Source organism: Labeo rohita, chromosome 21 (genome assembly GCF_022985175.1).
Source record: "Labeo rohita strain BAU-BD-2019 chromosome 21, IGBB_LRoh.1.0, whole genome shotgun sequence".
NCBI classification, from domain to species: Eukaryota; Metazoa; Chordata; class Actinopteri; order Cypriniformes; family Cyprinidae; genus Labeo; species Labeo rohita.
In genome coordinates, this window is record NC_066889.1 from 28,081,359 (window position 1) to 28,093,980 (window position 12,622).

The 12,622-nt window shown below is 33.4% G+C and overlaps 1 protein-coding gene across 1 annotated transcript in view; it reads right to left on the reverse strand.

Moving 5' to 3' along the window:
- Positions 1 to 12,622, reverse strand: part of rapgef1b (Rap guanine nucleotide exchange factor (GEF) 1b) — a 41,000-nt gene that overhangs the window by 22,324 nt on the left and 6,054 nt on the right. Inside the window, 7 exon segments of the mRNA XM_051093512.1 lie at positions 58 to 120; positions 2,072 to 2,224; positions 2,301 to 2,389; positions 2,472 to 2,628; positions 2,739 to 2,917; positions 6,000 to 6,086; positions 6,088 to 6,143. Of these exon segments, the coding sequence (XP_050949469.1) occupies positions 58 to 120; positions 2,072 to 2,224; positions 2,301 to 2,389; positions 2,472 to 2,628; positions 2,739 to 2,917; positions 6,000 to 6,086; positions 6,088 to 6,143 (784 nt within the window).

Here is a 12,622-nt window from a genome sequence, read left to right on the forward strand (position 1 = left end):
AGGGGTGTAACTGTGTGATGTCAAAATACACACAGGGAACACCATTGGCTAACGTACGTTTCCATCGCTGTGGCCCTCCGCTGCCCGGCAACAGGATCGGAGCACAACTGCATCCTGTTCCTGGCCCAGGACAACCAAACCATCACAGAGTGCAAAGAAAATGGATGAAAATGCAGAAAGACAGATGATATGCGATTGAAAGACACAAAGAAGACTGAGAGAAAAACACATACAGTGGTTGAAAGAATCACACAGTATATGACAGACTAACCAGACAGACATTAACTACAGCAGACGTTATATTTAATTTTGCACAAATAGAAATGAGGCTGTGAAAGATGGAAGTACAGTTCGTTCTATATCTCGTAATGCGAGTGTAATAATGGCTGATACTGATGCAAAATGATGCAAAACTAAGTGCAGGGGGCCAATATAACGCCATTATATATTAAAATATTAGAAACATGCTGATAATAGCTTTGACGTTTTTACAGATATTTAGAGTTTTCCACTTAATCAGATATTTAATATTGGGTTTTACTACTACTAAAATTAGAGCACAAAACAAAAATTCACTCACATCGAGAAAGACACTGTGAAAACAAAGAGCCTTGGATAAACATATATTGCTAATAAAATGGGTTAATTTGCTTATTTGTTGACTAGGCACAATATTATTATTGTAAAGCAAGCTGTTTTACTTCAGTGATTACTGATGAATAAATTTATTGTTTCTTAATATAAAAAAAAGGGTATGCATATGGATAATTAGACATTTTAAAAATAACAATGTTTTTAAGAAACGGCTATAATATAAATATTACTAAAAACTAATTATATAAATAATTAGATTTAATAATGCATAATAGATGTGCATTAAATATTACCATAAAATTAATGAACATTTATTTGGCATAATATGAACTGAATTGAACTTGACATTAAAAATTTTAAATTGAAAAATCATAAAATAATACTAATTTGCTGGTGCATTATTAACTGAAAATTACCAATACTCATTAAATAAAATATAATTAAAAACATTTCATTTCAGCCAGCTGCCAAGGTAATATACTGTACTAAAATAACTAAAACTACAATTTTAATAAATTAATAAAAACATACATATAAAAAAATATATACTAAAAAAGACTAAAACAAACAACTAAATTACTAAAACAAAGTTTTGTAAAATTAACATTAAAATGGAAATTATAAAAATGAAAATGCAAATAATAAATAATAATAATAACTATAATATTAGAAAGAATACTAAAAATGTTGTGTAGAAACAAATTTCACACAGAAATTGCTAGTAAAATTCACAAATAATTACAAAGAAATGGCAAGTAGCATTGTATTAAACATGAAATTTAGAAAAGAAGAAAGACTGACATAGTAATATAGAAATACAGCTCTGAACTATAGCTTCGTTTTCAATGGTGTTGAATTAAATATGCCATGTACTCTGACTTAAGTAAATAGCTAACATGATCTCATATGCCCTCCACACACACCTCTTCTCATCAGATGGTAAAAACAACTTACAACTATCTATAAAGTGTGTATGATGCAATTTTACTACTGCACGTCTGTTATCAGAGAAAAAAGTACATGGAAAAACAAACTTCTGCTTCTGAAGCCAAGCGCCACCAAGAGAGGATGCTGTTATATGAATGCGTGTGTGACGGATGTGCTCTCATTCATATATATTTAGACGCTTGTGGAAAAAAGCAGATTTAAGAATGAACATGACTCATCTGTGGGAAACTACCATCACTAAAGATACTACATACTGCATCTGCCTAGGAAGCTAATACACTTCCTAAATATACACTACAGCACACACTAACTACCGCACACTAAAGTATACTTGATGTTCACCTCATCAATGCATCGTACACTCTACACAAGCATATTTACCTTAATCTGTCAGCTGTTAAGAAAACAGTGATGTATCAAATGATTTGGGCCACAACCAATATGGCATACTAACCTAATATTCACTACCTTTGCAATATTCAGTTTCTTTTTGAGTTTTCTGAAGATTTCCAAAGCCACACCCCCTCACCTGTGCTCTGCCAGTTTAACTCCTGGTAGCGGAGGTTTGGGCGGAGCAACCTCCTCCTCTGACATGTCAGTCAAGCTGTCAGTGGGCGTGACAATGGGCGTGGTCTTACTCAGGATCGCCTTCTCTCGCTCGGTTAAAGGATTTTCACACACGCTGAGATAGAGAGACACATATCATTAACTATCACTATGCAAAATTGATAAATTCATATTGGTTTTTACGACTGTACCTCTCAGGTTTGACCACAGGAGGTGCTGGTTTGCTGGGGGACGTCGGGGATGGTTGCTCCTGCTTCTCTATAGTGAGTTTCACCAGATCCTGTTACAAACACACACCCTTGGGTTATAAATATGCCTCTGTTGTTTTAACCTTGTCACAAATGCACTTCTCATCCCCTCACCTTCACACCATCCAGCACAGCTTTGATCACCGTGGTGACGGTTGTCACAGTGTCCTTGTCGTCGAGGTCGATGCCCTCCAGCATCACTTGGTCGGACCAGCGAATGAGATTCGCTAAACTCTGATAGACACGGTTATGACAGGAGGACACTGCCGAGCTGCGGTTAGAGAGAGCATTTTTAATGGAGAGAGGGCTGCATGCAAAAAAACCCCATGGTACATGTCGAAAACCATGTTAATATTGTTTTGTTAGCACTGGTACACTCACCTGTGCTGTATCCGAGCCTCTACCTGCATCAGAGGCAATATGGCCTCCAATACTTTACTAGCCGAACCAGGAAGCATCTGCAAAACTTTTGTGTCGACGCTCATCTTGTCCACAATCGTCTTAAAGTAACGTAGAGCGCTTACCACCTCCTTCTCCTGTTCCTCTAATCGACTCACCTTCTGTTAAAATACAGGAAGGAAAATTGATTTTTGTGATGATAGAGCAGCCATAGACTTACTGTAGAGATGAAACAGAGCAGAAAATAAGAAGCTGTGGATTTAACTTTACAAACATAGAGCTGCAGTAGAGCTACTTTACAACTTAAAGCATAAAGTTAATATTTGCTGACAGAGTGGCACTAGAGTTGCTGTAGAGGTAAGTGGTTATACAGTTCATTTTTACTGGCGTAGATGGGTAGTAGTGTTACTTTAAAGTTTTAAGGGTGTAAAGTTTACGGTGGTAGAGCAGCAGGAGATTTACTTAGATTAATTGGGATGGAAAGTTGATGTTTACAGTGATAGAGCAGCAACAGAGTTACTTTAGAACTAAGCTAGAGCAGCACTAGAGTTATTCTACAGCTAAAAGGATGTGGATGTAATCCTTACAAGAGACAGAGCTTCAGTAGAGCTATTGTAAAACTTAAAGTGTAAAGCTCAGACAGTTGCAGTGGAGTTAAATGATATACAGGTAATGTGTACTGATGCAAAGGGATTGTGGAATTACTGTAGAGCTGTGAAAGTCACATTTACTGTGGTAGAGCAGGAGTAAACTTACTGCAGAATTGAGAGTAGAGAGTTAATGTTCACAGACATAGAGTGACCGCAGAGTTACTGTAAAGTTGTGTTTCGAGCTACAGCAGAGGTAGGAGAGTGGAAAGTTCATGTTTACTGTGATTGAGCAGCAGTAGATATATTGTAAAACTGATAGTATTTAGAAAGGATGGACAGTTGATGTTTTCAGCGACAGAGCAGCAATAGTTTCTGTAGAGTTGACATAGAGCTGCAGAGTTATTATATTGCATTAAATGGCTATGCAGTTAATGTGCACTGATATAGAGGGGTAGTAGGGTTAATGTAGAGTTCTGAGGGTGTAATGTTTGCTGTGGTAGAGTGGCAGGAGATATACTGTAAAACTTATGGTACATTAATTAAAAAGGATGGACAGGTGATGTCTTCAGTGATAGAGCAGCAATAGTGTTATGGTAGAGGTGAAATAGAGCAGCATTAGAAGTATTCTACTGCTAAAAAGGTGTGAAGACTATCTTTACAGAGATAGAGCTGCAGTAGAGTTACTGTAGAACTTGAAGCGCAAAGTAAATGTTTACAGACAGAGCAGCACTAGAGTTGCTGTAGAGTTAAGAGGGTTTATAGATAATGTGCACTGATGTAGAGGGGTAGTAGGATTAATGTAGAGTTCTGAGGGTGTAAAGTTAATGTTCACAAACATAAAGCGTCCACAGAGTTACTGTACAGTGAGAGAGTTGTGTTTAGAGTTCCAGTAGAGGTAGGAGAGTGAAATGTTCATGTTTACTATGGTTGAGCAGCAGTAGATATATTGTAGAACTGAGGTTATATTAGAAAGGATGGACAATTGATGTTTACAGTAATAGAGCAGCAGTAGAGTTACTGTCGAGTTGAGATAGAGCAACAGTAGTTATTATATTGCTAAAAAGGTGTGGAGGTAATCTTTACATAGATAGAGCTGCAGTAGAACTTGAAGCACAAAGTTAACATGTACAGACAGAGTGGCACTAGAGTTGCTGTAGAGTTAACAGGGGAGAGCAGTAGGAGATTTACTTTAGATGGAAAGTTGATGTTTGCAGTGATAAAGCAGCAACAGAGTTACTGTAGAGTTGATGTAGAGCAGCAGTAGATTTAATAGAACTGATAGCAGATAGTTAATATTCACTGACATAGAGCAGCCATACTGTTACTGTACAGTTGAGAGGGTTGTGTGAAGACTTAGGGTAGAGCTCCGTAGGTGGAAAAATAATGTTCACTGTGGTTGAGCAGCACTGAAATCACTGCAGAATTTAGGCTAAAGAGATCATATTGATAAGAGAAACTGTAGAGTTACTGTATAGTTGAGAGAGTTGTATTTAGAGTTACTGTAAAAGTAGGAGGGTGCAAAGGTCATGTTTACTATGGTAGAGCAGGAGAAGATTTAGTGCAGAATTGAAAGTACAGAGTTAATGTTCACAGATATAGAGTGATCGTAGAGTTACTGTACAGTTGAGAGAGTTGTGTTTAGAGTTACAGTAGAGGTAGGAGAGATACAAATTCATGTTTACTGTGATTGAGCAGCAGTAGATATACTGTAGAACTGAGGGTACATTAATTAGAAAGGATGGACAGGTGATGTTTTCAGTGATAGAGCAGCAATAGAGTTACTGTACAATAGAGCAGCAATAGAGTTACTGTACACTTGAGCAGCAGTAGAGGTATTTTACTGCTAAAAAGGTGTGGAGATCAACAGAGATAAAGCTGCAGTAGAGCTACTGTAGAACTTTAAGTGCAAAGTTAATGTTTACAGACAGAGCGGCACTACAGTTGCCGTAAAGTTTAGAGGGTACATAATTAATGTGCACTGATGTAGAGGAGTAGTAGGGTTAATGTAGAGTTCTGAGGGTGTAAAGTTAATGTTTACTGTGGTAGAGCACCAGGAGATTTCCTGTAGATGGAAAGTTGCAGTTATAAAGCAGCAATAGAGTTACCGTAGAGTTGACCTAGAGCGGCAGATTTAACACAGAACTGAAAGAAGACATTTAATGTTCACTAACATAGAGCGACCGTACAGTTGAGAGGGTTGTGTGTAGAGTTTGGGTAGTGTTCTGTGGATGGAAAGTTAAAGTTCACCGTGGTAGAGCAGCAGAATTGAAAGTAAAGAGATAATATTCATTGATATAGAGCAACTATAGAGTTACTGTACAGTTGAAAGTTGTACATAGAATTACTGTAGAAGCAGGAGGCTGGAAAGTTAATGTTTACTATGCTAGAGCAGCACTAGATTTACTGCATAGTTGAGAGAACAGAATTAAAATTAATTGATATAGAGCAACCATAGAGTTACTGTAGAGTTCAGATGGTTGTGTTTGGAGTAACTAGAGGTAAGAGGGTGGAAAGTTTATGTTTACTGTGGTAGAGCAGCAGTTACTATAGAGATTACTATAGAGATTGAAAGGTGAAAATTTAATATTTACTAATGTGGAGTTACAGTAGAGTAACTATAAAACTCATAGGCAGAAGATATGAATGGCTCTACCTTGTTGACAGGTTTCTCTGGAGTCGTCACCGTAGGCTCTGGCTGGAGCTGTTTGCTTTTCTTAGATGGAGTTCGTTTAATCTTCGGGGGAATGAAATTTCATCAATTTCATCGTGAAAGAGGAGAGGTGAGACTTCTGGGATTCTGGAAAACAACAAAAACAAAGGATAAGTTTACAAAACAAACAAACAAAAGAAAATAAAGCTTCTCATCAACAAAAAAAACCTTTTGTCTGTCACAGACAAAAAACTCCAGACAATTCAGTAAATTTGTTCTGGCTTCATCTCCGACAAGCTCACAGCAGTGTTTTGGTTATCAGAGAGATGACAGATGCGTTTAGCGGGATGATATGTCACTGAAAGTGGAGGGTGGGATATTTACAACCTGCAATCAATGTAAAAATCAGAGTCATTTTATATAATCACCACAATTATACTATACAAATAAACATACACAAGCCTCAATGGCGATAAACATCACCAAACAAATGTGCTCCCACAGGCAATTACATAAACTGGAATGCCCGTCTGTGGGGTTTTATCATAATTGGAATTTTATGGGCCATAATTATAGAGAGAAAGAGAAAAAGACACTGCACACATAAGCAGCTGCTGTATTTCTTAATTTATCTCCCTTTTCAAAGAAAGATCTGGTGTTAAAAAATACCCTCATATGCTCATTTCCCATTCACATTACCACAAACTAAGCTGCACAGCTCATTCAGAAATCGTTATGATTATGACATCACAACAATAAGGTCATTAACATAAGACTGCCCACATTTACATAACAATTACTTAGTATTTAGGAACTTCACTTCGGAGTGTTTATCCAATCACAATAAAGGTCGAAATCTTAAAGGTACAGGTACAGTTTTTTACGCAAGAAACCTTGACTAACATTCTAAAAAAACTAAAGAAGGCTGCATTTTAAAAAGTGCGTTTAAGAAGTGTGGAGAGCCAGTAATCAAACAAATGTACGCACATTTGACCTCTGACCCCTCTTGAAAAAAAAAAAAACCACTAGACACAGCAGTGCGTGTAATTTTGGGGGGGCAAAACTGCAGGAAGTCACATGTCATGTGTGTGTTTTGGTGTGTATATTGACAGCCATTGTTGCAGAAAAGGGCTCTGCCTTTCCGTTCAGAGCGTGCTCAGAACAATGCCTTCTGGGTAAAACGGAAAAGTCGTATTGTAACTAACTTGGGTGGAGCCATTATGCTCTAATACACACACATACAACTCTTAATAACCCTCACACACAAACCCTCATGCATGGTGGGTGTATTAAAGCCTGTCGGCTGAAAGAAAAAGCAGTGGAGCGTGGGTAATGTAGTATTTTAACTGTAACCACCACTAAAATCTATAAAACAGATCCATATTACACCAGCACTCACCAGTGAATCTCTACAACACAATAATGAGAGTGTAAGTGGGTGTGTCACACAAAGTTAATGTGGTTATGACTCAGACCAATTATAGGGCAATTTAATAGATGATTTTACATGCAGTGATGACTAACAATCAGTATTATTTTAGTATCACTGATACATTATACAGTTTTTTCTGGTTTCTGTTGTTCTTCTATTTTTTTTGGTTAGTTATAGAATTAATTTTTGTATTTTCTTGTATTTGTATTATACTTTGAGAGACACTTATGTTAATCAGGATTTTGAAAGACTTGATTTGCTTGTTTTTATTGTTAACTAAAAAATATCAAAAGTAAATAAATGCATTTATTAGTACTAATATTAGAGTTTTTGTATTATTATTATTTATTTATTTATTTTTGTATTTGTATTATATTTTAAAAGATGATGACCTTTGTTTTGTAAGATGGAACCAAGCTAACTTACCTTTTTTTGTAAACACATTTTTTAGTTTTTAAAATTTTTAGTTTCTGTTATTTAAAATGTAAGTTTTAGTAATTTTATTGCACGATTAATTTTATTTATTTATTTATTCTAGAAATATAAATAGCATTTTTTCATTATTTAGTATTTTGCTTAACCTAAACTAAATGAAAATAAGAATCGATAGAGTAATAGTAGGGACAGTATATACTGGCAAACTGGAAAATGCAGTAAATGGCATTTAGAATAAGCAGAAAAATCATTACACAAAACAAATTCACATGCATTTTTATACACGTTATTTTGGCAGCAAGCAATACATTTACATTTTTGCTAGGGCTGCACAATTAATCAGATTTCTAATCGTGATTACAATTACAGATGCCACATATGTAATTGTTCAAAGGTGCAATTACAAAAAAAATAAATAAAATAAATCCACTTACATTATTCTGCTTGCTTAAGATGTGTGTGTGTGTGTATTTGTTTGTGAGTGTGTGTGTGTTTTTCCTACAGGTTATCTTATGTTGTTTTTTTTTTTTTTTTCATTGTTTTAATTTTTTAATTTTTTACTTTTTTATATTTAAAGAAGAAACTATATATAAAAAGGTGGCATGCATTTGCTTCAAAAATGAAAAAATAAATAAATAAATAAAACAGCTTTTCAAAACATCATTCAATGTAAACTGATAATCATAATTAATAATCGCAATTACAATTTCAATGTAAAAATCAACCATTATGATTTTTGTCATAATCATGCAGCCCTAATTTTTGCATTTTGCATCAACAAGACATGCAAAACACATCACTCTTTAACATGACAACAAATCACTGTACATTAAGTTAAAAGCACAATTTTTGGGGTTTAGTGCATATATTATTATCATTCAACACAGCTATTACTGTTGCAATTTGTTCGTTAATTACAACAGCTAGAACTGCTACTGTCTCAGCAACTGATTAATTGTCATCCAAATTTTTAAATTTCCTTTTTTGTTGATGACACTTGCAGTTATCTTGAGAAAAATCATAATTATTTCATTGCATGTTCCTTTAAGGCAAATACTGACAGGGATAGAATGACATGAATAATAATAGTTTACATATGCAAAGCGTCTAGCTTAAAGTGCACAATTATTCCAGCTCTCAAAAATACCTTTGATTAGCTTTGGAAAGATGCAAAAATGCTGGCCTGCCAATTGAAATGCATTATGGGTAACCGTGATGCTGTGCTTCAAGTCTGAGTAAAAGACTCTGTTAATTAAATTCAACTTAATGCAGAACATTTCAGCAGTCAGGCTAATGTATTACTCTAAGTTCAACTATAGTTCCCTCCAATGCTCTCTCTCGCTCCGCCGGAGGGAGTGTTTTCCCCATCTTTAATGGAATGCTGATAATATAGATCGACGGAAAAACAGAAAGGGAGGCATCAGATATTAGCTACGTCCTTCAAACCATGTCCATTACAGACTAATGAACACACGTGTCTGAACACATGGGAAGCCACTAGAAAAATGAATTCAGGAATAGGAAGCCCCGCCCAAATCCTGCATCACTTCCTGTTCAGCGACCCTGCATTCTCTGACCTCCGGTTCAAGGTCCGCTTAAACATGTAAGCATGAAAGTATGCGCATACAATCGCTCCTAACTCATGTCACCTGTAGGTCACAGCCACCACCTTCCTGCTTTGGCTTCAGACCTACCCATCAACTTCCCGTCTGGCTCCAGTGAACGGGAGCACTTCCTGTGCTGCCCATCCTCTTTACAACAAAGAGTGCTAACCTCTGGAACACTGAATCATGGATAAAACACACACACACTCATAACTTACATCATACATGATGAATTGGAGTGCTAATTTTTGTTCAAACCAAAAAATACAATTTAGATTGTAAATAAATGTACACTATTTTTTCACGTCACAATCAAAATGACTAGATATGCACTAATATAGAACAGCGTTACTATTTTAAATAGTAGTCATTTAGAGCTAATAATTTCAATAAAGGCCTAAATATAAGTCTTTAATATTAATAATAGTATTTAAGTTTGTTTCCTTTGAAGCTTCACAAGCTATTTAAAGGCTGATACAGATTCAACATAAATAATAAAAAATACAAAGAACAAAAAAACAAAAAACAAAAAAAAAACCCACAACAATACGTAAAATTCAAAATAGAAAATAAATAATATATTTACATAACTCTATAAAAGATTCCTTAACTGTACTTAAAAAATAAAATAAAATAAAAAATAAATAATAAAACAAAATAAAAAAGTAAGTATATCTTATAAAACAAATGCCTCACAGGTCATCTCTTGAAGTATAATACAAATACAATAAAATTACAATTACCCTAATATTAGTACTAGTTAAAGAAATTTTGAACCTTTCATATTTTTCGTTAGTTAACAATAAAAAAAAAAATAATCTTTCTCTGTTTATTACACAAAACAAACCTTTCAAAGTCTGTCCTGATAAAATAAAATAAAATAAAATAAAATAAAATAAAATAAAATAAAATAAAATAAAAATAATTTATCTTATTTTCTCTTAAAGTAAAAAAAAAAATACTATGCTAACTAACCAAAAAAACAAAAACAAAAAAAAAAAAACAGGATGACCAATAAAAATATTTTTAGGTTAAATAATCAATCATTTAGTAACACTTTAAGGCCTAATTTAATTTGTTAAATTTAGTTGCTTCAGCTAACATGAACTAACAATGAGCAAAATACATATATATATTTTTTTCAGTATTTATTAGTTTGTTTATGTTAGTTAATTAAAAAAATGGGTCAGTTTTACAAAAGTCCTTTACAGTCTGTACTAACAAAAATGGTTGTTTCTTAAGGTATAATAAACATACAAAACTAATACTATGAGAACTAACCAAAACATAAATAAATAAATAAATAAATAAAAATACAAAAACGTATATAAGATAACTAATAAAACGAACAAACAAAAGATTACTTAATTAATATCAATATGGTCACAAATATATGAAGAGTTTATTTGGAAAAACAGATAAATGTTTAAAAATCATGTTTTTTTATGTTATCATATTTTATTGTGTTTTATTGTGACAGCTGTGTTTTTTAGTTATTTTTACTTAACCAAAACAACCCAGCTGCAGTTTGATTGAGATTAACTAAAATGCACAATGAAAAAACATGATGCGTTATCCATTTCTGCAAATTAACTCTTCATATTGTGAATATCATTATATTTAAAAATATATAATAGAGGGTATAATGCAGATAATTAGTTAAAAAGGTATAAAGATACTGACAGGTAAGAATCAGAATTACTTGCATATGAATATAAATAAGATCTTGTTGACATGCTATTGTGAGAGTGAGCGTTTCAAACGTAGGCATGAATCTACCCACACAATACGACAGGAAATGCTATCAAGCGAGTCATAAATGAGCTGTGAAGACGACAGGAGGAGAAGTAGGAGGAGGTGAAGTGGGTTACTGGAGCAGACGTGATGCACAGAGACTTACTCAAGTGAAAAAAACACGAGTGTGCCGCCAGCCGAAGGACAGCAGACAGCGCTGAGATGACTTATCTGAACATGCTTACTAACCGGATCTGGAAATGTAAGTGTGAGTGTGTGTGTACAGGATTTAGATTCAGGAAAGACAGTCTGTTTTCACATGACAAATGCAAGCACATTCCCTAAATTAATCATCATCCTATACACAGACACACAGCAGAGCTTCAAAGTGAATACACATCAACTAAAATTTTCATTTCCATTTCACAGAGTTGTTAAGCCGCAAAAATGTTTCTACGTTCAATTCAAGTCCACAAACGTGTTTAAACAATCAATTCATGAATCAATTTTAAATGAATCTTGCGGCATCAGGTAGCACATTTCTAGCAATAGCCAACAATACATAGTATGGGTCAAAATTATCAATTTTTGTTTTATGCCAAAAATCATTAGGATATTAATTTAAGATCCTGCTCCATTAAGATATTTTGTACATTTCCTACCGTAAATGTAAAAATAAAATATAATTCAAAAATATTAACAAAAACTAAAACCTTAAAAACTTCATTAATTGAAATAAAATGGTAACTGAAATGAAAGAAAAAAAACGTAGACTTCTTTTATTTTAGTTTCCTGACAGACAATTTCTATTATTTTAACTTTACTAAAATAACTAAATCCATATATGCGTTTTTAAATGTGAAAAAAATATATATATATACATGAAACAAAAAAACCCCAACAAAATAGAGAAATCTTTAACTAAAATTGAAATGAAACTGAAATGATAAAATAAAATAAAATGTAATTCAAAATATTAACTAAAACTAAAACCATAAAAATTTCATTACTTGAAATAACTGAAATAAAAGAAAAAACTTTTAAGATAGTTTCCTGACGGAAAATTTCTATTATTTTAACTTTACGAAAAGAAAAAAAAACAAAATAAATAAATAAATAATTAATAACTAAAAAATAATAATATCTAAAGAAAACCATATATGCATATTTAAATGTTTAAAAAAAATACATAAAACAAAACCCCCCGAACAAAATAGAGAAATCTTTAACTAAAATGAAACTGAAATGATAAAAATAAAATTTAATTCAAAATATTAACAAAAACTAAAACCATAAAAACTTCATTACTTGAAATAAACTGGTAACAATTTTGGTAAAAATTCTTTTTTTACCCTAAACATTCTGAATTTACTTCATCAATGAGTGTTTGAAAATTAAAATTATGGAAACCAAGATACATT